This window comes from Rhinoraja longicauda, chromosome 5 (genome assembly GCF_053455715.1).
Source record: "Rhinoraja longicauda isolate Sanriku21f chromosome 5, sRhiLon1.1, whole genome shotgun sequence".
In the NCBI taxonomy this organism is placed as follows: Eukaryota; Metazoa; Chordata; class Chondrichthyes; order Rajiformes; family Arhynchobatidae; genus Rhinoraja; species Rhinoraja longicauda.
Genome location: NC_135957.1, coordinates 45,476,123 through 45,503,203, shown reverse-complemented (window position 1 = coordinate 45,503,203; position 27,081 = coordinate 45,476,123). Strand labels below are relative to the sequence as shown.

The 27,081-nt window shown below is 38.9% G+C and overlaps 1 protein-coding gene across 2 annotated transcripts in view; it reads left to right on the top strand.

Moving 5' to 3' along the window:
* Nucleotides 1-27,081, top strand: part of cad (carbamoyl-phosphate synthetase 2, aspartate transcarbamylase, and dihydroorotase) — a 92,291-nt gene that overhangs the window by 42,504 nt on the left and 22,706 nt on the right. For both annotated transcript variants that reach the window (XM_078399427.1, XM_078399426.1), the window contains exons 16-35: nucleotides 223-335; nucleotides 1,056-1,300; nucleotides 1,810-2,056; nucleotides 4,817-4,915; nucleotides 5,872-6,096; nucleotides 6,647-6,829; nucleotides 8,051-8,269; nucleotides 11,277-11,444; nucleotides 12,082-12,264; nucleotides 13,205-13,309; nucleotides 13,521-13,766; nucleotides 13,900-13,981; nucleotides 14,161-14,327; nucleotides 14,666-14,830; nucleotides 17,071-17,202; nucleotides 18,096-18,297; nucleotides 18,943-19,133; nucleotides 20,995-21,135; nucleotides 24,935-25,024; nucleotides 26,443-26,596. In XM_078399427.1, the coding sequence (XP_078255553.1) occupies nucleotides 223-335; nucleotides 1,056-1,300; nucleotides 1,810-2,056; nucleotides 4,817-4,915; nucleotides 5,872-6,096; nucleotides 6,647-6,829; nucleotides 8,051-8,269; nucleotides 11,277-11,444; nucleotides 12,082-12,264; nucleotides 13,205-13,309; nucleotides 13,521-13,766; nucleotides 13,900-13,981; nucleotides 14,161-14,327; nucleotides 14,666-14,830; nucleotides 17,071-17,202; nucleotides 18,096-18,297; nucleotides 18,943-19,133; nucleotides 20,995-21,135; nucleotides 24,935-25,024; nucleotides 26,443-26,596 (3,357 nt within the window). The remainder of the gene's footprint in view (nucleotides 1-222; nucleotides 336-1,055; nucleotides 1,301-1,809; nucleotides 2,057-4,816; nucleotides 4,916-5,871; nucleotides 6,097-6,646; nucleotides 6,830-8,050; nucleotides 8,270-11,276; nucleotides 11,445-12,081; nucleotides 12,265-13,204; nucleotides 13,310-13,520; nucleotides 13,767-13,899; nucleotides 13,982-14,160; nucleotides 14,328-14,665; nucleotides 14,831-17,070; nucleotides 17,203-18,095; nucleotides 18,298-18,942; nucleotides 19,134-20,994; nucleotides 21,136-24,934; nucleotides 25,025-26,442; nucleotides 26,597-27,081) is intronic.

The following is a 27,081-nucleotide window of genomic DNA, read 5'->3' as shown; positions in this document are numbered from 1 at the left end:
ATCGCCCAGATGAAACTCCCAGGGAGAACGTGCAAACTCCACATCAACAGCACCAGAGATCCATGATTGAACTCGAGTCGCTGGAACTGTGCAACTGTACTGCCTTTTCAAATAAAGGATAATATGGATAGAAAATAGTGAAAGAAAATATCAATTCAATTAATATGTTCTTCAGAACTGTCTAAACTCTGCATCCTATCTGTATAAACTTGTTTGAAACAGGTGAGGTGATGGCCATTGGTCGTAATTTTGAAGAAGCTTTCCAGAAAGCACTGAGAATGGTGGACGAAAACTGTGTTGGGTTTGATCATACATTGAAGCTGGCTTCTGATGAGGTATGTTGGAAGCTATTTCATTTCAGCCATCTCCAGAAAATAAATCTTGATGTTTATCCTGCATGTAATTAAAAAATACAGTAAAATAAAGAGAAAATAAAACTCTCTTGAACTTGAAATAATGTCATATTCTGAGGCTTAATGGTTAAATGCAATAGGGGGATCGAGAACTAGGACATAGTTTCAAAGAGAAGGATCGCCAATTTAAGAGGAAGTAGATGTATTATTTTCATAGGTTTGAGAAACTTTGGTTCAAGACAGATATTTAAGTTACTGGTTAATGGTGGGGAGCAGGCAGAAAAATGGAAAGTGGCCAGGATCAAATCAGCCACGACCATACTAAATAGTGGGGTGGCCTCAATGTGAGGGGAAATTGGTGACACATTGTAGTCTATAGATCATATTTCTTGCATTCTTGTACATAATATTGTTGGTGTTTCTGGGGAGACCATAGCATCTTCTTGAGCCTTCACTGTGATTGATGTTGAATGTAATCAAAATTCTGTAGTGTAATGGGAGTTGTTATCTCAAGCATCTACCTATTTTTACATGTTAGACCATCACTTACATTTTCAGTGCCAATTGGAAAGGATCTAATTGGATGTTGCTTTAGGTTTTAATTTTGTATGTACTTTTAAGTATTGCATTCCAACTATTTTCTTGTACATTTAGTCTTAAATTCATATTAATTGCTTTACTGTTTATTGATTTTTCTCATAGGATCTTGAAATTCCAACAGATAAGCGAATCTTTGTCCTAGCTGCAGCCTTAAAGGCAGGATACAAAATTGACCGTCTCTATGAATTGACCAAGATTGACAAGTGGTTTCTTCATAAGATGAAGAATATTGTGGAATACTCAGAGAAGCTTGAGTTGTACACCAAGGATGAAATGCTTCATCATGATCTTCTGAAAGCGAAGCGTCTTGGTTTCTCCGACAAGCAGATTGCAATGGCCATTCAGAGGTCAGTCACTGATCAATTTGCATTGAGTTTATAAAGCAGATTGTGATACTCTTGATTAAAGTAGCGATTGTTCATGTGTCATTTTCACCACATGCTAATTTTAGTTAGCAGATAGTGAATTAGATCTTGTTCTTGATTACATGATGCGAAGGAAACTTGCACGATGTGTTGTAAATTTCTCTGGTAATACTCTGGGGAAAATTGAGGCTGGATGTTGCTGTAACATTTGAATGACCCCATTTTATTTTAGTGCTAGAGTCTGCTTTTCAGTAGCTTAGCCTATACTACAAGACCTGCAGGTTGCTTTTAGCTTAAATCTTAATTACTGATATTTTAGATTGGTATTGCCTTGACCAAACATCGTCCGATAAAATTACTAGTTTGAAAGGAAAATCTAAATTTTAGATTTGCATATTATCTTTATCAGGAGGCTGAACGGGTGAAACATTATTTTGTTCTTAATGAACGACATGTTCAAATGCGTCCTTGTTTTGATTGTCTCTCTTTAGTACTGAGCTGGCAGTAAGACGATTGAGACAGGAGTGGCAAATCTTTCCTGTGGTGAAGCAGATCGATACAGTAGCAGCTGAATGGCCTGCTCAAACCAACTATCTCTATTTGACGTATAATGGTGAAGGACATGACCTCGACTTTACCAAACCTCACGTGATGGTGATTGGATCTGGTGTATACAGAATAGGAAGCAGTGTCGAGTTCGATTGGTGTGCTGTTGGATGTATCAAGCAGTTACGCAAGGTTAGCCTTAAATTGCTTTGTTGGCATTCTTAATATTTTAAAGAAACATAGAAAATAGGTGCAGGAGAAGGCCATTTGGCCCTTCGAGCCAGCACCGCCATTCATTGTGATCATGGCTGATCATCTACAATCACTAACCGGTGCCTGCCTTCTCCCCATATCCCTTGATTCCACTAGCCCTAGAGCTCTATCTAACTCTTTTTAAAATTCATCCAGTGAATTGGCTTCCACTGCCTTCTGTGGCAGAGAATTCCACAAATTCACAACTCTCTGGGTGAAAAAGTTTCTTCTCACCTCAGTTTTAAAGGGCCTTCCCTTTATTCTTAGACTGTGTCCCCTGGTTCTGGAGACTAAAAGGGAAATGTAGCTTTAGTTCACCGTGTTTCAGATATTGTGCAATAAACGCTCTATGCCAGATTTTTAAGAGATCTTTCATTTCAAAGTTGTAGGAAGCAACTGCAGATGCTAACTTAAACCAAAGATAGACACAAAAAACTGAAGTATCTCAGCAGGACAGGCAGCATCTCTGGAGAGAAGGAACGGGTGACGTTTCGGGACGAGACCCTTCTTCAAACTGCAGTCTGAAGAAGGGTCTCCCAGTCTGAAGAAGGGTCTCAACCCCAAAACGTCACCCATTACTTCTCTCCAGAGATGCCACCCATACCACTGAGTTCCGCTAGCTTATTTTTGTCTATTTTCATTTAAAATTTGATGGGTAACTTGCAATGCCCTCCATAATGTTTGGGACAAAGATCCATCCTTTATTTATTTGCCACTATACTCCACAATTTGTAATTAAAAAAATCATTTGGTTAAAGTGCATATAGTCAGATTTTAATAAAGGCCATTTTTATACATTTTGGTTTCACCATGTAGAAATTACAAGTGTTTGCACATAGTCCCCCCATTTCAGGGCACCATAATGTTTTGGACACAGCAATGTCATGTAAATGAAAGTAGTTATGTTTAGTATTTTGTTACATATCCTTTGCATGCAATGACAGCTTGAGGTCATTCATGGACATCACCAGTTGCTGGGTGTCTTCTCTGGTGATGATCTGCCAGGCCTGTATTGCAGCCATCTTTAGCTTATACTTGTTTTGGGGGCTAGTCCCCTTCAGTTTTCTCTTCAGCATTTTAATGGCATGCTCAATTGGGTTCAGATCGGGTGATTGACTTGGCCACTCAAGAATTGACCATATTTTAGCTTTGAAAAACTCCTTTGTGCATTAGCAGCATGTTTAGGATCATTGGCTGGCGGTTCATTCTACAGTAAGACAATGTGTTTTGAGGCATTTGTTTGAACTTGAGCAAATAGGATGTGTCTATATACTTCAGAATTCATTATGCTACTACCATCAGCAGTTGTATCTCCAATGAAGATAAGTGAGCCAGTACCTTCAGCAGCCATACATTCCCAGGCCCTAATACCCCCACCACTGTGTTTCACAGATGAGGTGGTATGCTTTGGATCTTGGGCAGTTCCTTCTCTCCTCCATACATTGCTCTTGCCATCACTCTGATACATGTTAAACTTCGTCTCATCTGTCAACGACCTTTTCCCAGAACTGTGGTTGCTCTTTTAAGTATTTCTTAGCAAACTGCAACCTGGCCATCCTATTTTTACGGCTAACCAGTGGTTTGCATCTTACAGTGTAGCCTCTGTATTTCTGTTTACGAAGTCTTCTGATCGTGGTCATTGACAAATCCACACCAGACTCCTGAAGAGTGTTTCTGATCTGTCGGACAGGTGTTTGGGGATTTTTCTTTATTATGGAGAGAATTCTTCTGTCATCAGCCGTGGAGGTCTTCCTTGGCCTGCCAGTCCCTTTGCGATTAGTAAGCTCAGTAGTGCTCTCTTTCTTCTTAATGATGTTCCAAACAGTTGATTTTGGTAAGCCTAAGGTTTGGCTGATGTCTCCAACAGTTTTATTTTTGTTTCTCAGTCTCATAATGGCTTATTTGACTTTCATTGGCACAACTTTGTACCTCATGTTGACAAACAGCAATAAATGTTTCCAACGGTGATGGAAAGACTGGAGGAAAGACTAGGTGCTGAGAGCTATCCTATACTTGCATTAAGGACGCAATTAAACACACATGAGCAATTACAAACGCCTGTGAAGCCATGTGATTATGGTGCTCTGAAAGGGGGGACTATGTATAAACACTGCTGTAATTTCTACATGGTGAAACCAAAATGTATAAAAATTGCCTTTGTTAAAATCTGACAATGTGCACTTTAACCACATGTGATTGTTTTCTATTACAAATCTCAAGTTGTGGAGTACAGAGGCAAATAAATAAATGATGGGTCTTTGTCCCAAACATTATGGAGGGCACTGTGAACTGTTCTTGAGACATATTGAAATGACTGGAGGTGAGCACCTACTGATTTTAGTATTCTCCCTCATGAGAGCAGCAGGCAATCAGATGGGGATTTTCAGCATACAGTTTAGGTCATCTGTCCTCTATTTACCATACCAAAATAATATTTAAGAATTAAAATCTAGTTTGCACTAACTCTTCCACGAGCATAAAAATTCTAGCTGTTAATATTTTATGTTATAAATTAAGGGGTAATTTTTAATTTCTAAAATTTCGTTTGTGCAAAACCTATAGAACTATTGAAGCAAAGATTTGGTGTTGAATGAAGTGTCTGTCTTCATGATTATCCCCACCAACTCACAAACAACAGATGTATTTCATTGGAGTTCAGGTTTCTTGAAATGCCTTTAAACTATGTTTCATTCTGTACAGATGGGATACAAAACAATAATGGTGAATTATAACCCTGAAACAGTCAGTACGGATTATGATATGTGCGATCGACTTTACTTTGATGAAATATCTTTTGAGGTAAGCTACTTTTCAAAGTAGTAGATTCTCTGTAATTCTGGTTGTGTTCCCTTTGTTGCAGTTACGGTAATAGTATGAATGCATTTAGTATTTGGAAGAAATTATTCAAGAATTTAATGGCTAATAATTTAACTTTTTTGCAAATCCGCTTCATTGTAATAAGTCACATTTGGGTTTGTGAGAGATTAAATTTTTGTCAGCACTTTTAGTACCATATAAAATGGGTGATCATGCAGTATTTTAAGATCTTAGATTATGCCTGTTTTGTTTCATGTTTCATGCTGCAAATGTTTCCTGTGTCTTTATAACTGATGGAGCAAATTCTATGATAGAAATTGTTCTTTCTACCATGTTCTTCTATCGCAAATTGCTACACTAAAAGTGCAAAACTCATCCCAACATATATGATGTGAGATGGAACCGAGGAGAGTATTTTTTTGCAGCAAGTCCTACACTTCTTGAACTGAATGCCCCTCATCAAATGTTCTGCAATCTCACCAACTTGGATGTGTTGAGTTGCACAGAGCCATGCAGAACAAAGATCTTTGTTTCCGGCCCTTGTCTCGTAACTTGAGTCGCCTCACTTTGTCAATTACGGAGCTGCAGGAGATGGATTGGGGCTCATGTTGTCGACCTCCCCGTGGTGAACCCTGTCAACTGACCTCAGTCAGGCGAACGACAACAGAGACAGCAGAAGCAGAAGCAGCTTCATAACTTCTGCTGCCTCAAACGCAAGAAGAAGAAGAAGAAGAAGAAGAAGAAGGAGATGGATTCAGTATACCTGCTGGAAATGGAAAATATTTCGTTTTCTCTCCTACATTTGTTTCGGAGATACCCATTTTTTCATGTGGTTGGGGAACTTAACCTTTGGCAAGGGGTTATCCACTTAAAAGGCAACATTGAGAAAATGCAATTTTGTGAAAATATTTATATTACTTTCTATTGCTATCTTTCAGGTAGTAATGGATATTTATGAGCTGGAAAATCCAGAGGGTATAATCTTATCAATGGGTGGGCAGTTGCCAAACAACATTGCCATGGATCTACACCGCCAGCAGTGCCGAATCCTGGGCACATCACCAGAATCTATTGATACAGCGGAAAATCGCTTCAAGTTCTCCCGAATGCTGGATACAATTGGTATTAGCCAACCACGGTGGAAAGAACTGTCAGATACAGAGGTCTGTGCACAATCTGGTCATTGCAAGAGATGAAACCTAACAAACTGAGTGTAGAAATGTACGAGTGCGGATGCTGGTTTACAAAAGAAGACACGGTTCTAGAGTAGCTGGAAGAGAGGAAGGGCAGCATAAAGACTGGCAGGTAATAGGCTAACACAGGTGAGGAGGGTTATTTGCTGGGCAGGTGGTTGGAGATGAAAGGCCAGAGATGAAAAGAGAGGGTTGGAAGCTGCCGAAGTGAAATATGAGGTTTTGTTTCTCCAGTTTGCATGTGGCCTCACTCTGGCAACAGAAGAGGCTACGGATGGAAAGGTCATCATGGGAATGGGAAAAAGGATTAAAATGGATAGCAACCGAGTGATCTTGCAGGCCTTGGCAGATCAAGCGCAAGTGTTCGGCAAAACGGTCGGCTAGTCTATGCTTGGTCTCACATATACAGGAGGCCAAAGTTTACGAGTACATTCACGACAACTGAGATTGAAGAGTCATTGTTTTCTTTTTTGTAACCAATAAAATTAAATAGCAAAACTTAAAATGTATCTCTTTTTAGTCTTCCAAGGAGTTTTGCACAAAAGTCGGATATCCATGTCTCGTCCGCCCTTCGTACGTGCTGAGTGGGGTTGCTATGAATGTGGCCTTTTCTAACAGTGACCTGGAGAAGTTCCTCACCAGTGCAGTGGCTGTTTCAAGGGAGCACCCTGTTGTCATTTCCAAATTCATTCAAGAAGCCAAGGTTAAAAATAAATTTTCTCATGCCTGTAGATTACTGTACACTATAAATGTATTGCTGGTACTTTGTGACTTATTCTGATTTATTGTTTTCATTCATTATACTTGCAGTACAATCCCCCCATCCCGCCCCCAATCATGTTTTCCTATTTTCTGTCTGTCAGAAAACCTGTCTTTGTTTTGGATAATACTTATCACTATTAATTGATTTTGCACATGCAACAACATCTCTATAAAATCAACAATATAGTTTCAGAAATCTTTAGTTTTAAAAGTTGTAATTTCCATTAGAAGAATAGGAGTCCTCGTATTAGCTAATGGTTCCCAAAGTCTGCTTTGAGAGCACAATATACTTTTATCTGCATAATATACTTTTATCTGCATTAGTCAACTGTTTGAGTTGGGTATTTGGATTTTGATTGAATGAACCTGAGTTCACTTGGAATTTTGCATTTTTAAACATTTTAGAACTCTAGATCTAATGTTAAATATAAGATTTAAGCTAGTGTGTTAGGGGAATCATGGGGATTTATATTGTTTATGGTATAAGTTGGTATAATGAAGCTCTGCTTACTGTATTTTTTCTTTCATTGTTGAATTAAATTCAGTTTTCAATGTTTAAATCAAGATAAACAGGCAGAGTAACTCAGCAATTCGAGCAGCATCCGTCAAGGCAAATGAGTGTAGAGAAAATATAGCCAGGATATAGACGTGTGAGGGTGGAGTGTAAGTGGTACCAGGTATGAGGGGGTGGGAAGATGAACAGATAGAACCAGGAAGAGAGGAGGAATGGTATGACGTCGGCTGTTAGAAAATGCTAGGTAGGGGAGGGGTAAGAGTTTTACCTACCTACCAAGATGTCTTCTCCATTGGTTCACCTTTCTTCTCCCTTTCCCCACTTGGTTCCATTGCTTCTTGATCCATCCCTAATCTGGTCCACCTATTACCTCCCACCTACTGTCTTAATGCCACGCCATCCCCTTCAATCCCTACCAGCATTTGCCCCCTTCTACTCACTTCTATCTTCCCTCTACACACTCAATCCAGTAGCAGGATCTTGACTTGAAACGTCGACCATCCCATTGCTCCACAGATGCTGCTTGATGCATAAGTTCTTCCAGCTGTTTATTTTTTATTGCAGTATCTACAGTATTTTGACTCTCAATGTGAAATGGAGTTTAGATAACTCTTGCAGATATCTGTTGTAATCTTATATATTATGCAGGAGATTGATGTGGATGCTGTGGCCTGCGATGGAGTTGTGATTGCAGTGGCTATTTCCGAGCATGTAGAAAACGCAGGAGTTCACTCCGGAGATGCTACATTGGTAACTCCGCCACAGGACCTAAACCAGAAAACAACAGAAAGAATCAAAGCGATTGTTTGTGCAATTGGACTGGAGCTGCAAGCCACTGGACCTTTCAATCTTCAGCTTATTGCAAAGGTCAGATCATCATTTAAATAGTTACTAATTGTGCTATGTTTGAATTAGATGTGAAAGGGCAAGTATCTGGCTAGCTATTCAGATGTAATTGGATTTAATTGACTCTAAGTACTGAACTTAAAAACAAATCTATACTGCTGCATTTTGGAATTCTTTTGCCAAATTGAAAGATCTCGATGCTAAAATACTTGGCAATTTACATTTGACAAGGAAACTTGAATTTTTGGGACATATTAATGACTTTGAGAATTCAAATCAACGTTAAAAAACCACCATACATAAGCATGTGTCTCCAATGTGCTTCAACCACAAATTTGCAAAATATTCCTTGCTGCCTAACATTTATCACAACAGCCAATTTGTACCCAGTTAAAATTAGTAAGTTTTGTGTTGAATTGGGAACTCTTGTCTTAAATGTATAATCACATTTATAAATGTCTTATTTGGTTTTGTAATGTAAAAATATTCCATCAGTCGTCAAATGTAAGATGCGAGTGATTAATTTTTAAATCTTCTTTATAGTAGATGGAATGGATTCTGGGCTTTCCTCATGCATTACTGTTAAATGCATAGTTTGGTTTGCAAATAAGCCACGAGGTTCAACAAAATTCCAAATTCGTTTTTTTTCACTCTCCGATCTTCCTGGATTTATAATATCAGCTGGCTTATTGATAGAGTCTTTACTGCAGTGGTGATCATTTGGATTCGCAAACAGAAAAAATTGTCTTGTTAGAGAAGAAGCTTATAAAATTAAGAAATACCGTTCTGTACCTGATGCAAGTCTGTGGTTGAGACTAATTAGATTTTACAACATTATAAGAGATTATAGAAATAAATCACAAAATAGTATTGAGGGAATTTATTTCAGTATTAATTTGTGGGATCTGACTAGTTTCCAAAACCAGCATTTATTGCTCCTGTCTATTTGCCATTGAGAAGATGGTGGAGAGTTGCCCTCTTGCGAACCATTGCAGTCCTCCTAGTGACAGCACTCGTAATGTAACCTTAGTTTAGTTTAGAGATACCGCATGGAAACAGGCCCTTTGACCCACCAAGTCCATGCCGAACAACCATCACCAGGTCACTTTTTCAATGGTATCCCAGATTTGCATCCACTCCCTACGTGCTAGGGACAATTTACAGAAGCCAATTAAACTACAAACCTTCATGTCTTTGGAATGTGGGAGGAAACTGGAGCGCCCAGAGGAAACCCACGCAGTCACCAGGAGAACATACAAACGCTATACAGACATCACCCAAGGTCAGGATTGAGCCCAGGTCTCTGGCGCTATTACGCAGCAGCTCTACTGCTTCGCCATCCATGTTGGGTATGTAGTTTGAGCTGGGACCCTGTATCAATGATGCAACATTGTATGGCATCCTAAAATGGCAATATATCAATTTGAAAGGGGGCCTACTGAGGATGATGTTCCTGTATATCTGCTGACTGCTTCCTCAACGGTAAAGGTCAATATCCTGTCCTGAAGTCCACACGTTTTGGGTTTTGGTACCAGTCCATGTTTTTTTAATTTGAAATATTCTTTTGGTATTAATGTTTAATTTTTGACAACCAGATCAATAATTGTAAGTGAATTATAGATAGAGTTGGGTGGTGCATTTGACGTGGGTTTCAAGGGGAACTGAGAGATACAAATGTGGTGGAGAAAAATTTACCGGACTGCAAAGAGCCAATGGATGGAACAAGAGAATTGCTCTTGAAGAGTGCTGGCAGGGGCATGGTGGGCTGAATGGACTCCTGTGCAGTCACATTCCATGACAATTGCATTTGAGTATGCATAACCTTATAGCAAAATGAAGGCCTGGCAAAGTTTTGAACTTTTTTGACAGGTGTGTAGTTAAATCATTACTTTTAATCACTTGTCCAAATTGCTCGTTTAAGTTGCCCACTGAACAACAAAGAATGTAGAACAGTACACCACAGGAACAGGTCCTTTAGCCCACAATATTACTACAGAATATGATGCCAAGTTAGTCTTCTCTGCCTGCACATGATCCATATTGTTCCATTCCATGCATATCCATTTGCCTGTCTTAAGCATCACTTAAACGTCACTGTCATATCTGTTTCTTCCATCTTCCAGCATGTTCCAGGCACCCATTATATTCCATTTTTTTTTTTTTAAAACACATCTCCTTTAAACTTTCCTGCTTGGGTCTTAAAGCCATGGCCTCCAGTCTGTGACATTTCCATCCTGGGAAAAAGATTCTGACTGTCTTCCCTATCTATGCTTCTCATAATTTAATATATTTTTCTATAAGGTTTCCTCTTCAGAGAAAACAATCCAAGTTTGTCCAACCTCTCCTTGCCCTCGAATCCAGGCATTATTCTGATAAACCTCATCTGCACCCTCTCCAAATACTCTGCATCGCTCTATAATGGAGCGACCTGAACTCCAGGCTCCAGACTTATCCTTATTCATAACAATCTTAAAACTTATGGAATTGTGATCACTGTTCCCAAAATACTCTTCCACTGAAATGCCAGTCAACTGGTCAGGCTCGTTTCCCAATACAAGCTCCACTACATTCCTTGAGTTGGACTAGCCACATACTATTTCAAAAAACCCTCTTTGACACACCTAACAAATTCTGCTCAGTCTAAGCCTTTTGCACTGCGGAAGTCCCAGTCAATATTGAGAAAGTTAGTCACCCATTGCGACAAGCCTGTTGCTTTTACTTTCTGGAACCTGTCTAAATATTTGTTCCTCAACTCCTGCTGGCTATTGAGAGGCCTGTAGTATTATTCCGTTTGAGTGATTGCACCTTATGTTTGAGCTATAGCCATATTTCCTGAAGGGATCAGCTTTGCCTTTCTCCTTTGGTGCTGCTTTCAACCACTTTTGAGGACTAGAATTGAAAAGAATATGGAAGATTTGTCCAGAACATGTTCAACTCATTGGTTCAGAATCTGCTGATCTGGTAACATTGGTCCCTATCCTGATTTATGGCCATTCACTAAGTATGTCTTTTATTTCCCTCTTTACAGGATGATCAGCTCAAGGTGATAGAATGTAATGTGAGAGTTTCGCGTTCCTTTCCATTTGTGTCAAAGACACTTGGAGTGGATATGATAGCTTTGGCTACACAAGTCATCATGGGAGAAGAAGTTGAGCCTGTAGGATTAATGACTGGTTCAGGAATTGTAGGTGTAAAGGTAAGCTGATCTTGATAGATGATTGAATTAGATAATAGTAATATTGTTCCTTCTATGCTGATTGTGTTTCAGTGCAGTTTTGCTGTTCTTTTTTTAAAACAAATTATTAGTGGATAGAAGCTAATAGACATTTGATCTACAGAAGATTTGCCTTATATAGAAATAATCCTTGCTGGGCACTAGTGTTGCGAATGATCGTTTGATTTAACCTTTGAAGTTAGGATTGTCATGTGGCAAACAAGAACATTTGTCATAAACAATGGAAAACTTGGTGATATTTAAACTAATCAAAGGGAAAATATTGTACTTTGGAGAAATTTAAAATAAAAACAGTAAGTAAAAACTGTCAGTAAAAAAGGCGAAGCAACTGAGAAGAGAAGCAATCTAAAATCATGGGTTCTTATCAGAACTAATGAAAGGTAAAGTGGTTCTTATTGTCTAATGCACTATGTTTGTCTAGCTTTCATTAAGTTAATATTCAGTGAATAAAAGTGTTGTGAAACGGGCCATTTGTTAAGGTAGGATGTGACTTTTTGAAAACGTGGATGGTTGTGTTCTTGAGATTATTATTTTTTTTAATGAACTGTTAATCTTGCTGTGGTAAAGTTTTATTTTGCAGTGTGTGATCTTGTTGTAGGTTCCTCAGTTTTCATTTTCACGCCTTGCTGGGGCAGATGTGGTACTGGGTGTAGAGATGACAAGTACTGGAGAAGTGGCCTGCTTTGGAGAAAATCGCTATGAGGCTTATCTCAAGGCCATGTTAAGCACTGGCTTCAAAATACCAAAAAAGAATATATTGCTTTCAATCGGCAGCTACAAGGTAAATACGGTTTCAAACTACTATTGGCAAATGTAATCGCTTGATCTTGAATTGCAAATGGTAAAGTTGTACTGGTGTTCCTTGGTTTTGAAAATGATGAGCATATCTTGGAAGTGAGAGGATGGGTTGTGTAAAAGAGATCACGACAGAAAAAGGCAGCACTAAAGCCATTTGAATCCCATGGGTTCAGCATCTAGCTCCCTGCAATTCCTGTCCACTTTTGTTTCTCATATACATTTGATAATGCGACTACAAGAGTGGCAGAAATAAGATTACGTACATTAAGAAAAGATTCACCTTTAGTGATTGGTGGGACTCCAGCCTCAAGTTAGGTTCTTGTCCTGCTCTGGACATCTAATCTAAGCTGATTTATCAAAAGGGTGAAGGAGTTTGGTGTGCTGAAACAGCATTGTGTACCCTTTGAAGTGAACATTCATTGTAAAGGAGAGCAGGAGGTGTATCTTGGTGTATATCAGCCTCTCATCCAGGATCTTCAAAATAGTCCTGGTGCAAGATCCTGACCCAAAGAATCAACCATCCCTTTACCGCCACTGATGTTACTTGACCTGCCCCAGTTTTGTTCCAGGCTCCAACATCTCCAGTCTCTTTTGTTACCGAAATAAATAATTGTCCAGCAACTATTTGTGAAATGTTACCTAAATTAACACTTGCAGGTTCTATATGATCACATTTCAAAAATATTTTGACTTTCTGAGGTTATTAAACTTTCTTGTTATTTGCACACTTTTGATAAATTACTTTATTTATCTATAATAATCACTTGTTTTGTCTTTTTTCATGTAAACCTTTTGACTAATGAGCCTTCCTAATGTTTTTTAGTTCTAAATTTAATTATTCTAACTGATTGCACCGAGCTTGAATTTTGCACAACAGAAATTGCACTTTAAAGATTTGAGTGTTTTTCCCCTGAATTTTCTAGAATAAGAGTGAGCTGCTATCCACAGTCCAGTCTTTGGAGCAACTTGGGTACAGTCTATATGCAAGTTTGGGAACAGCAGATTTTTACACTGAGCATGGCATTAAGGTAATGTATGTGTACATACATGTATTTCAAAGAAAGAGAATATTCACACTGTACATTATTGCATCTGTAGTTCAGAATGAGCCATTTAACAAAATATTTGAAATGAGATTAAATTAATCCCTCGGGTAAAATTCTCCCTGAATACCTTTATTAACTCAAGCTTGAGGATTTTGTGAGAGTAATTTACTTTTGTCCTTGGAATTATTTGCAGATTAAGGCAGTGGAATGGCCATTTGAAGACTGTGATAATGGTTGTCCTTTGAAAGAAAAGCACAGAAGTATTGTGAACTACTTGGAAGAAAATCACTTTGACTTGGTTATAAATCTCTCCATGAGGAACTCTGGTGGAAGACGTCTTTCTTCATTTGTAACCAAGGGGTATCGCACCAGGCGATTAGCCATAGATTGTTGTGTTCCATTAATTACTGACATCAAGTGCACAAAACTGTTTGTTGAGGCAAGTTTTTTGATATTTTGACCTGTAAAAATCGATTTTTTTTCCCCCACCTATCCTTAAACTCTGTTGGTCAAAAGAGAAGAGTAAGGTGTGCAAACCCTTTAAAAGATTTCTTCACTTTCTCTCTCTCTAGGCTTTGCGACTGGTAGGTACTACTCCTCCAGTAAAGACCCATATAGATTCCATGACATCTCATAAATTAATTCGCTTACCAGGTAATGCCAATTATAGGTTTTATTTTTACTCTTTTCTAATAGGTTCTGACCTCTGGGCATTGTCTCAAGAGATTTTAATTTTGGTTAGTAATTGGTATTTGAGAAGCTGGATTTTGTGAAATAGTGAAAACCACACAACGTACTTTGTGACTTTAAAAGTAAATGTGTTTTGCATTTAGGTTTGATAGATGTCCATGTACATCTCCGGGAGCCTGGTGGGACACACAAAGAGGATTTTGATTCTGGCACTTCTGCAGCTTTGGCGGGAGGGATTACCATGGTGTGTGTTATGCCTAACACAAACCCGCCAGTCGTAGACCAGAACTCATTTGCACTTGTGCAGAAGGTAATTGGCACTTGGAATTTTTAGTTTTAGCACAGGTTCGTGGCTATTGAGTATCTTTTTGAAAAATTCAGGCACATTTAAGGGGAAATATTGTAGACGTTCTGCTTCTGATGTATTGATGACATTGAATTGTGTCAATTTTTTTTGTGTGAAATTGATTGAGGTTCCATATTGCACCAAAATAATTCTTAAATCTTCCACTTTGAGCAAAATTAAAGTATAAGTAATGCCCTAAGTCTTATGACAGAGAATCATTTTAAACTAATTAAAATTTACATTTGGTTTTGTTAATGTAAACGTTGTAGATCACGGATAACTTTGACAAAATGTTCCCCCAGTTAGCAACTGCTGGTGCTCGGTGTGATTTTGCATTGTTTCTGGGAGCATCTCTAGACAATGCCGATGTTTTACCATTGATAAGCAATTCTGCTGCTGGTTTGAAGATGTACTTAAATGACACTTATTCAACACTCAAAATGGATAATGTATCCTTGTGGATGGAGGTACAGTAGTTTTTAATTTTTCAGTTTTGTAAGATTTAGTCCGTTATTTTTTATAGTTTAAATGGCGCTCAATATAATGGCGTAGCTTCCATTTTCAGATTAAGCATGAATGCATCAATGAAAGACAGATTTGCATCAATGTAATGCAAATGCATCAATGTAAGACATTGATTTATTTTGTTCGCATTTCTGCATGGCTCACGACCTTCGATTAATATTCTAGAGGAATTGGAGGAAGGTACATTATTGTTTAAATAGTACAATGCAGTAATTTGCTATTTGGAGACTGATGCTAATTCACTATTAGGCCTGGAATTTTGAATTTGTTAGTGGATTCCTTGTGTAGCATTAGACCATTATCCTTGTGCACCCCTCCCAACCCTTCCGAATTTGGTGGAAAGTTTCTGTTTTCTTATTTCATTTCCGCTATTCCGATTTTGCCTCACATTTTCCCGTAAAACTGTCGATAATTGCAATTTGTCGATTCGGCCGCTAGAGGTCGCTAGGGGTTCCGTGAGAAAGCCCCCGCACCCTGGAAGTCTCCCTGAAAATGTGGCACCTATGCTGGGCAAGGCAGACAATCTCGACCTCATCGGGACTTCCATGGCCGATCGGTAGGTTGAATTTGCAACCTGCGGCCGGGGCTCTGGAACTCCAGCCCAGCTGGAGCCAGCACATCTATCCCCATAGCTGACTTCCTTGGCCAGCTGGATAAACCAGCAAAGCTCTGGAACCAAGAGTGCCAGAAAATCAGTAATGAGTAAATATTAAATTTAAGTGCAAGATTATATAACTATATTAATTAATTAAGACGGGGTTAAAATATAAAACACAGCAGAAAAGCCAATTACCACCTTTTTGGGCTGATTATCAATTAATGTGCAAATTTACTTTAAGTACTTCCGTATGCTTAGTCAAGTCGCATGTATCAACTCTTTCTTCATAACTTAGTCATACATTTTATGACCATTGTTCTTTTATTCAATATCAAGAGAATTGGGATGTGTAAGAAAAAAGCAAAATAGAAAAAACAAAACAAAACAATTTTTTCTTTGTGTTGCAAAAAAAAATCTCTGTTCAATAACCATTTTATAAATAGCAGAATATATGATAGGCCTGACATTGTACATGTAGTCCAAGAACTTCAGACTGTTGGAAATGATAGTCATTTTTCACACATGAATGTAGCGCATTTGGCGTGCATCCTTTATTTTTGCTGAAAAGTTGCATTACCCGCCATATTATGAATTTTAATGTAAAATTCTGAATTTTGGATATCAAAATTATGAATTTGTAAAATCAAATGTTGGGAGATTTGCTTGTGGTGAATTCAACTTTTGGTCACATTATAAAACTTCTAGTTGCCTCCAGTCTGCCTTCATTAACTTTGCTGTAAAGATGGCATGCATTTGCTCCCATCTTTCAAATTATATTTTTCTATTTTATGAAAAAAATTATTGCGAGATGAAGAGTTCCAGACAACTCTTAAGTTGATGAATCGCTCCAAAGTAAAACTAACACTGTTTGCATTCCTTCCATTTCACCAGAGCTAATAGAATAGCAAACTGATCCCCTGTTTAAGTCAGCGGTTTGGGATAGAGTTTTCTCTGAGATCTTCGGTTTCCTCCCACACTCCAAAGACGTACAGGTTTGTAGGTAAATTGGCTTGGTAAACGTAAAAATTGTCCCTAGTGGGTGTAGGATAGTGCAGGTCGGCGCAGATCTGATGGGCCAAAGGGCCTATTTCCGTGCTATATTTCTAAGAAAACCCCCCAAAAACAGTAAAGTAACAGGCACTTCAGACCCTTAATGTCTGTGCCAAACATGATGCCAAGATCAACTCTTATCTGCCTACACTTTATCAATATTCCTCCATTCCCTTTATATAAATGTGCCTATCCATAAGTCTCTGAATGCCGCTATCGTATCTGCCTCCACCGCCACCACCTCCTGCAGCGTGTTCCAAGCACTCACCATCCCTTATGTGTAAAAGAAAACTTGTCTCGCGTATCTCCTTTAAACTTTCCCTCTCACCTTAAAGCTATGACCTCTAGTATTGATGTTTCAGTCCTCGTTACCCTATCTACGCCTCTCAGAATTTTATATAGTTACAGTTAAAGCATGTTTTAAATGAAATCTTTTGCAGTGAACATATTCCAAATGTTTTTAAAATAGTAAGTGTTCCTATTTATATGAATGTTGCCTAATTATGTAATTTAAATATTTTTAAACTTTTTCAGCATTTTGAAAAATGGCCGAAACACCTTCCTATAGTTGTACATGCTGAAAGACAGACAGTAGCGGCCATTTTAATGGTTGCACAGTTGTACCAGCGTCCAGTTCACATTTGCCACGTAGCCAGGAAGGAGGAGGTGAGTAAACTTGCTAAACTGCACCTATTGTATTATTTAGATAAGTCATAAATGTTCAAATCTTGTATTTTTAAGATTATTTTTAAACCTTGATGCATTTACATTGGGCAATAAAATGTAACTACTTATTTCTATCGAGCTAAATATCACTATTTAGATAATAGGGACAGAAGATCCATTTAAGTGTCCTTTTAAAAGTTTCCATGTGGGGAAATAAAAAACAGAAGTAAATGTCAAGTCATTGTTTGTGTCAAGTACTTGAATTTTGTGCTTTTGACAGCCATGCAGTACAAAAGTAGGTATAGGTTTGGTAAAAACAAAAAGTTATGGTCACCACTTACCACAGGACATTGAATGGAAGTAATGGAAGCCAGCAGCTTCAACATGCATTGGTGCGGTCACTATGTTTTGATGCACAAACTTAATATGTTAACACGTACCTTTTGTGAACATTCTTTTAAACTTTGGAAAGGACTTGTACAGTGAGAAGATCTTGGCATTGTGATTAGCAACATGGCCATCTTTGTGTGGTGTGCCAAATGCAACTGCCATGCTTTTAAAGTGACTTTAAAGGTAGAGAAATCTTGATTTGGTTTCAACGTTATCTTGGCAGTGTTGATTTTTTTTCATGATAAAAGGCCGTGTTAATTTCAGATTTTAAACTGACTGAAAAGATGCAATGATGCTTTTATTAGATTATATAGGTTGTCCCCAGTTTATGACAGGGTTCCGTTCTCGTGTACTGGTTGTAACCCAAAATTCAACCACGGACTGAGTTCCCACACATGCTTGCAATCCCTTGACAGTGGGCAAATCCATCCCGCAGGTCTCTCAAACACTTGTATATATGGGCTGTGTACAAATAGTGATATTTCATTTGTTTTGTCTATCAGATCCAGATTATTCGAGCTGCAAAACAGAAGGGTCTGCAAGTAACCTGTGAAGTGGCTCCTCATCATCTTTTCTTGAGTGAAGAAGACCTTGAAATTATAGGCCATGGCAAAGGCCAAGTTAGACCAATGCTAGGTACTAAAGAAGACGTCAAAGCACTCTGGGAAAATATGGATGTCATTGACTGTTTTGCGACCGATCATGGTACGTAACTGAATTGGCAAACTTTTAATTTAAATTTTATTTTTGAATTCTGGGACAAAGGGAGAAGCAGTAGGAATGCTTTCAGAAAAATCTTAAATCTTTGTACATCTTTGTGATCTGATGCATCCTTTAAAATCTGCAACCGACAGTTTTATTTGCTGTAATTTTTGCAGTTGCCATTCTCTGGAGTTTTCTCTGGGTGGAGCTGTGAAGAATGGGTTGAAGCTAAAGCAAGTAACTACACAAATGACAGTATGTAATAACTGAGATATCAAGTATTATTGCTGCCAGATCTTTTTTTCCATGGAACTACTTTTACCCAGAACATAACAAAATTGCATTAGAATTTACTTTTGCTTTCTTGTTAAAGGACTAAAACATTCTCACTAACAATCAGTTATTTAATTACAGCAAAGGCTTGAAATTATTTCATATTGCTAAACTTAATACTGTTTGGCGTATATTTCCTTGATTAATGGAATGGTGGTGCTGTGATCATTTGTGTTTGATTAAATAAATTTGCTTCATTGGTTGCCATTGATGTTTTCTTCTTTAGCATGGTTTTGATCTAGATGTGCAGTAGTGGGTTAAGTAATTGTGTTGTAGGTAATTGTTCATTTTATGGTTTCATCTTCACTTCTTCAGCTCCACATTCAGTTGAAGAGAAGAACAGCGAGGTGCCACCACCTGGTTACCCTGGTTTAGAGACCATGCTACCACTACTCCTCACAGCCGTCAGTGAAGGAAGACTCTCTATTGATGATCTTGTGAAAAGGCTGTATGAAAATCCCCGGAAGATCTTTTCATTGCCAATTCAAGACAACACTTATGTGGAGGTAAAGTTTAACTTTTGAGAATTTGTGGCTGAAACTATTGTGAAATGAACTTTTTATTGGTATTTATGCATGTTCGTTCAAGCTGCTCAATCTTGGTCCCGTTTTTCAGTATTGTAAAGAGTATAATTTTAGAAAGTTAAGATTAATTGTCTGATCTGCAAAGCATATTTGTAGGGAAGTGCCCAGTTGAGTTGTTGTGTGTGAAAAATATTTTTATCTTGTTTTATAAGTTCTTTGAAGCATTTGCTATGATACACACCTCTCAACACCAATTAATATGTCCACACCAGCTCCTGTTCGCTGGTCACTCCCTTGGAAGAGAGCAGTTGAATTGATTAGGAAAAAACACTGCAGATGCTGGTTTAAATCAAAGGTAGACACAAAATACTGGAGTAACTCAGCGGGTCAGGCAGCATCTCTGGAGAGAAGGGATGGGTGACGTTTCTGGTTGAGACCCTTCTTCAGACCCGAGTTTGAAGAAGAGTTTCGACCCGAAATGTCACCCATTCCTTCTCTCCTGAGATGCTGCCTGACCCACTGTGTTACTCCAGCATTTTGTGTCTACCAGTTGAATTGGTTAAGTTGTTAATGTTAATGCTAAGGCCTTAGTCGGAGTCATGAGAACAACTGCACACTTTAATGCAGAGAATGGTGTGAACAGTTGATTTAAGTGGAAGTGCTGGGAAAATTCAAAGCAAAAACTAACATAAAGTGAAGCAGCCTGCACAGCTCGGGTACCACAAAACATAGTCAAGATTGATGCAGTGTTTTCAGTGAGCTATCCTGATCCACGTTGCACTATCAAACATCTGCCTTCAACTGACAAGAAAAGCAACACATGCTTTTGATGAAGGGAAAGAAACTGTCATGAAAACAGTTCACTCTGTTTTTCAGGATTTCCTTTCCTTTGCTTCTGTGGGTGAGTGAGAAAGTATCTCAAAGTCTGGCTCCCAAGTGCTGAATTAAAACATTTTTGGCACAGTGCAGAGTCCATATTTTCACATGAAATGGAAGGCTATTTGGCCTGTCATATCTGTTTTGGCTTTCCAGTCTATTCTGATTTATCCCATTCCTTAATTCCCTTTAACCTATTCTCACTTAGATGCTCTTCAACTCCCCTGATTCTCCTGTCATCCACCTACCCTAGTGGTGATTTGCAGTAACCAATTATCCCAACAACCATCTTGTTAATGAGATGTGGGAGAAGGGACACCTGGAGGAAAGCTGTGCAGACTGAGGGGGAATGTACAAAACGCCCGCAGACTGCACTGGAGGTCAGCATCACTGCTGTCCGGAGGCCGAGTGGCTGGAATGGGAGCTTGATGGAGCTTGGACTGGTAAATAAAAGGGACCATAGATCTTGTTGACTGAATGAGGGTTAGTCAAGGCCGTTTCTCAAACTGCTCTTGATTGTTCTCAGTGTTTTACACAAGACAGAAGCTTTGTCAGGTGGACTGAATACATGTAGAGAGTCTGTGTGGGTCTGGAAAATGGAACATCATTTTTCTGCAAGAGAATGTGGAAACATTGGGAATATTAAAGAATAGAGAAAGTTGAAACAAAGATCTGCAGATGCCGGTTAATACACAAAAGGACACAAAGTGCTGGAGTAACTGCAGGGCAGGCTGCATACGACTCAATATTAAAATTAAATGAGAGGGAACACCAACTATGAACTGTGGAGATTGCAGAGCTGCTTGAAACAATGAATAGCAGATCGAATGAGCTTAGAACTATTTGTAAAAGAGCAGTATTTTGTTGTATGCAATTTTCTTTTTATTCAAAAGGTGAATTAAAAAACATATGTTGGAATTCTAATGTCATTGAAACAAAACTGAGTCTGTATTTTGGGTATATTTAGGTTGATTTGGAACAAGAATGGATTATCCCATCATGTATGCAGTTCACAAAGTCTAAGTGGACACCATTTGAAGGAAGAAAAGTGAAGGGAAGAGTCAGAAAAGTTGTACTGAGAGGTGAAATGGCCTACATTGATGGACAGGTAATTTCTGGATTCTGCAGTACTGACAATTTTATTGAGGTCCTACCTAAATCGCAGGATTGTTGAAATGTTATCATATGAGGCTTCGGTTACAGGGGGCTATAGTGTCTGGTCACTCCCAGGGATTTCTATGTGCCTATCCAATCCCCAAATCTCAAACGTGGCTTTTTCTGCAGCAAACCAATCAGTTCCTGAATTGAAGCACTAAACTTCAGTGCAATAAGGAATGTGTCATGAAAAGAATAAAAATAGTTATTAGGGTAATATAATGGAATACATTTTTAAAATAGTCATGAATAGGAGTAGAATTCAGCCCATCAAGTCTACTCCGCCATTCAATCATGGCTGATCTATCTCTCCCTCGTAACCCCATTCTCCTGCCTTTTTCCCATAACCGTACAAATCAAGAATCTATCTCTGCCTTAAAAATATCCACTGACTTGGCCTCTACAGCCTCCTGCGGCAAAGAATTCCACATATTCACCACCCTCTGACTAAAGAAATTTCTCCTCATCTCCTTCCTAAAAGAACGTCCTTTAATTCTGAGGCTATGACCTTTAGTCCTAGACTCTCCCACTAGTGGAAACATTCTCTCCATGTCCACTCTATCCATTCTTTCAACATATGACAGTCCCGCCATTCCAGGAATGAACCTCGTGAATCTAGGCTGCACTCCCTCAATAGCAAGAATGTCCTTCCTCAAATTTGGAGACCAAAACTGCACACAACACTCCAGGTGTGGTCGCACCAGGGCCCTGTACAACTGCAGAAGTACCTCTTTGCTCCTATAATTAACTCCTCTTGTATAAAGGCCAACATGCCATTAGCTTTCTTCACCGCCTGCTGTACCTGCATGCTTACTTTCAGTGACTGATGAACAAGGACACCCAGATCTCGTTGTACTTCCCCGTTTCCTAACTTGACACCATTCAGATAATCTGCCTTCCTGTTCTTGCCACCAAAGTGGATAACCTCACATTTATCCACATTAAACTGCATCTGCTATGCATCTGCCCACTCACCCAACCTGTCCAAGTCACCCTGCATCCTTATAGCATCCTCCTCACAGTTCACACTGCCACCCAGCTTTGTGTCATCTGCAAATTTGCTAATGTTACTTTTAATCCCTTCATCTAAATCATTAATGTATATTGTAAATAGGTGCAGCCCCAGCACCGAGCCTTGTGGTACCCCACTAGTCACTGCCTGCCATTCTGAAAGGGGCCCGTTAATCCCTAATCTTTGTTTCCTGTCTGCCAACCAATTTTCTATCCATGTCAGTACTGTACCCCCAATACCAAGTGCTCTAATTTTGCCCACTTATCTCCTATGTGGGATCTTATCAAAGGCTTTCTGAAAGTCCAGGTACACTACATCCAATGGCTCTACCTTTTCCATTTTCCTAGTTACATCCTCAAAAAATTCCAGATTAGTCAAGCCTGATTTCCTCTTCGTAAATCCATGCTGACTCAGCCTGTAAATCCATCCTGTTACTACTATCTAAATGTGCCGCTATTTCATCTTTTATAATTGATTCCACCATCTTCCCCACCATGTCAGGCTAACTGGTCTATAATTCCCTGTTTTCTCTCTCCATCCTTTTTTACAAAGTGAGATAACATTAGCTACCCTCCAATCCACAGGAACTGATCCTGAATCTATAGAACATTGGAAAATGATCACCAATGCTTCCATGATTTTGAGAGCCACTTCCTTAAGTACCCTGGGATGCAGACCATCAGGCCCTGGGGATTTATTAGCCTTCAGTCCCATCAGTCTACCCAACACCATTTCCTGCCTAATGTGAATTTCCTTCATTTCCTCCGTCACCCTAGGTCCACTGGCCACTAGTACATCTGGGCGATTGTTTGTGTCTTCCTTAGTGAAGACAGATCCAAAGTACCCGTTCAACTCATCTGCCATTTCCTTGTTCCCCATAATAAATTCACCTATTTCTGTCTTCAAGGGACCCACATTTGTCTTAACTATTTTTTTTCCTCTTCGCATACCTAAAGAAGCTTTTACTATTCTCCATTTATATTCTTGGCTAGCTTACCTTCGTACCTCATCTTTTCTCCCCGTATTGCCTTTTTAGTTATCTTCTGTTGCTCTTTAAAAGTTTCCCAATCCCCTGGCTTCCTGCTCATCTTTGCTATGTTATACTTCTTCTCTTTTATTTTTATATTGTCCTTGACTTCCCTTGTCAGACACGGTCGCCTCTTACTCCCCTTAGAATCTTTCTTCCTCTTTGAAATGAACTGATCCTGCACCTTCTGTATTATCCAGAAATACCTGCCATTGTTGTTCCACTGTCATCCCTGCCAGGTTCTCTTTCCATTCAACTTTGGCCAGCTCCTCCCTCATGCCTCCATAGTCCCCTTTGCTCAACTGTAATACTGACACTTCCGACTTTCCGTTCTCCCTCTCAAATTGTAGATTAAAACTTATCATATTATGGTCGCTACCTCCTAATGGTTCCTTTACCTTGAGTTCCCTTATCAAATCCGGTTCATTACACAACACTAAATCCAGAATTTCCTTCTCCCTGTTAGGCTCCAGTACAAGCTGGAGCTGTACTATTACAAGATTAATGTACTGCTGAACTTCCTCTTTCTTTATGCTACTTCTATTGGTACAAGCCTTGATTTATCGATTCTACTCTAAACATTTGTATATTTTCGTAAATAGGATTTGCATGTCATCTTCCAGGCTGCTTTGAATTGAGTGCACAGATGAAGAACAATTGCTATCTTTTCCAACTTTGAAATGGAAAATTACAATTGGGTCTTGCGTCTTGATGCTTTCCTGTGTCACTCATCCTGATACCTCACTATCACACATACTGACCTGAAGCAAAGCTGAAACATATATGACTAAGTAGATTCTCCAATTATAACTGATAGGAAATGTACTTCACAACTGTTTGCTTTGTTTTACAAACTTCTTTTCAAATCCAGTGTTGCAGTAAACAATGGAGACATAGAGTGATACAGTGTGGAAACAGGCCCTTCGGCCCAACATGCCCACACTGGCCAACATGGCCCAGCTACACTAGCTCCACCTGCCAGCATTTGGTCCTTACCCCTCCAATCGTGTCCTATCCATGTACTTGTCTAACTGCTTCTTAAATGTTGGGATAGTCCCTGCCTCAACTACCTCCTGTGGCAGCTTGTTCCATACATCCACTATCCTATGTGTGAAAAAGTTACCCCTCAGATTCCTATTAAATCATTTCCCCTTCACAAACCTATGTCCTCTGGTCATTGATTCACCTATTCTGGGCAAGAGACTGTGCATCTATGGCAATTTTTTTTTTTACACTGAGAAGCACACTCCACCTATTGGCCCACTCCATAGCTTCATAGAATGTGGTAATTTGGTGGAAATGTAAAATCCATGTCACTGATTCTTGGAACCCCCATTTTTACACAAAATTCTCATATAATGATCATTGTTCCCTCAATGTTCCATGGTCATCAATTTATCTATTTCTCATACACAGTACTAAACGTAAAATAATTTGTTCCCTCATTAGTATCTCGTCAAAATAACCTGTAAAAACAATCTCATTAATTCATTCTTCACACTAGTGTGGCATGTTTATTGTATTATCCGTGTTCAATGCACCTCTTATGACCTGAATATCCAAAGCACCATTTTACCGAAACTCCTTGTTAACCTGTGTATAACTCCCAGTAATCAATTATCAATCATTGTCTTGCATTAACTTTGCGATTACATTGTGGATCTTTTGTTTCATGCCTATGAAAATGTGCTGGATTGTAATGTGTGATTACAGGTGCTAGTTCCTCCAGGCTATGGACAGGATGTGAGAGCATGGCCTTTGGGTGTCTCATTGCCTCCACCACCACCACCTACTGCAGTAAAGGTAAAGTTTCAATTCCAGCACAGATTATTCTGATTTAATATGTTTCATTTGATCTTTTGTTAAAGCGCTTTCAGTTGCGAGGTAGTGGTCAATATAATTAATGATCAGAATGTGAAGAATAACTGTAAATATGATGTTGGACCAATGCTTCCACTTTAATTTCTTTGCTCTGTGTCAGCAGTTTAGTCATTGGAACACTTTGAGGAAACACGTTGTTTCTTTTGAGTCAAATTCATTGCTGATGAACCTCATGCACGCCCAAACTAATTCTGACTTGTATTTCTGAGACTGTCTAGAAATAAAAACATTATTTTGTTTGATGGGGGTGTGGGCTAGCAAGATGTAGGAAACTCCCTTTCCAATGACTGCAGGCAATCATAAATACTCCTGGGCAATCAGTGGGGTGCTAGCTTAATATTTTGCTCATCCTTGGTACCGAGCAAGTAAGTGATTTTGCCACTTCTAACAGTTTGCAGTGATTCAGTTCTCATTATGCAAGTCATTAATAGAAGTTTGGTAACAGTGAACCTTGTCATTACATGGGTTGTACTTGTGCTGTTTACTCTTTTTGAAAAAATTCTGCTGATGCACTGGTTTTACTCTATATTCCAAAGTACTTGAAGGTGAATTGGCTACTGTTAATTATCCCTAATGTTGGTAATTAATAAAAGAATCAAAGGGAGATTGACGGGCACGGAAGGGATAAATTGCAGGTCTTCAGGACGTCAGCATGGGAATGGGATGAATAGGATTGTTCTGCTGGGGGTTGGCCTGGCCCAGAGGTTTGACTGGTAATCTCTTGTGTTAGTTAGCTATTTATTACCATGCATATAGAGATACAGTGAGATGCTTGTTCTGCATGGTATCCAGTCAAATCATACTTTACATGAGTACTATAGTTCCTTTTCTGGAACAGCAGGTACAGAGTTGCCAAGTTCCGGTGTCATATTGCGACCTGGAAGTCTCTGAAAATATGGCCCAAGGAAATATGCAATTTCTTACTTTCTCACTTTAAGGTCTGATGTCCTGGTGGCACTGGATCAATGAAGTAGGAGTCAGCCTGGCCCAGTGTGATCCCCTGTGTAGCTGCCACTGGCTGCGCTTGATTCACTCGCTCATCCAGCTGCTGTGTGGCAACCCACGGCTGCCTTCTCCTCCGTCAGTACCAACACACCACCCGTAACACATAAGTAATAAAGATCCTTTTTAAAATATCTCCTTTGAAACTAGTCTATCAAAGCAGCACTCCTTCAATATTGCATTGACATGACATTTACTTGCTTTTTGTGTGGCAGATATATAAGTACGTTCCCAAAAGTTTCAGTGATTGGCAATTAAGATTTCTCGTTTACCTTATCATACAAAACAACTGGTTAATTAGCCTGCAAGGTATCTACAAAATTAATTTTTCTTTAAAGACTCCAGAGCATTCAAAGCATTCAACTCAAACTGAAACGATCCGCACTAGGCCAGCAAGTCCACGCAGAATGACATGTAGTGGCCCTGCTGTAGATGCCAGGTTCCATCTACCTCCAAGAATCCATCGCTCTTCTGATCCTGGACTTCTAAATGGCAAGTCTTTAATTTCCTCCTCCATTTGTGATTTAACATAGTCTTGTGTAAGATAACATAGGCGGAATAAACAGTATGATCATTATATAGCCTTGAATTTTTAGTTTTGTTCGGTTATACAAACAAAATCAACTTAAAATTCAATATTCAGCTCAGTATCTAACTTTAAAAAAAATTCTGGTTAAAAAGATAATTTTCCAGTTTCATTGTATTCGCGTAAGTTTTGAATTGTGTGGTTAGTCTGGTATAAACGTATATCGAAATGCAGCATACTTAGTCTCTTCACTGACATAAGGAAGAGAAAAGAGTTATTCAAGGAGATGGTTGGAATCCAATGGTGATGTAATTTACTTTCCTAATATCAATTACAGTAAGGAATTCTTACAAATCAAGAAGCAATTACAAAATATAAAATGTGATGGACCATTGACATAATGCTAATAAGATAGATGTTAAAATATCAAAGACATTGAAAAATTAAATAT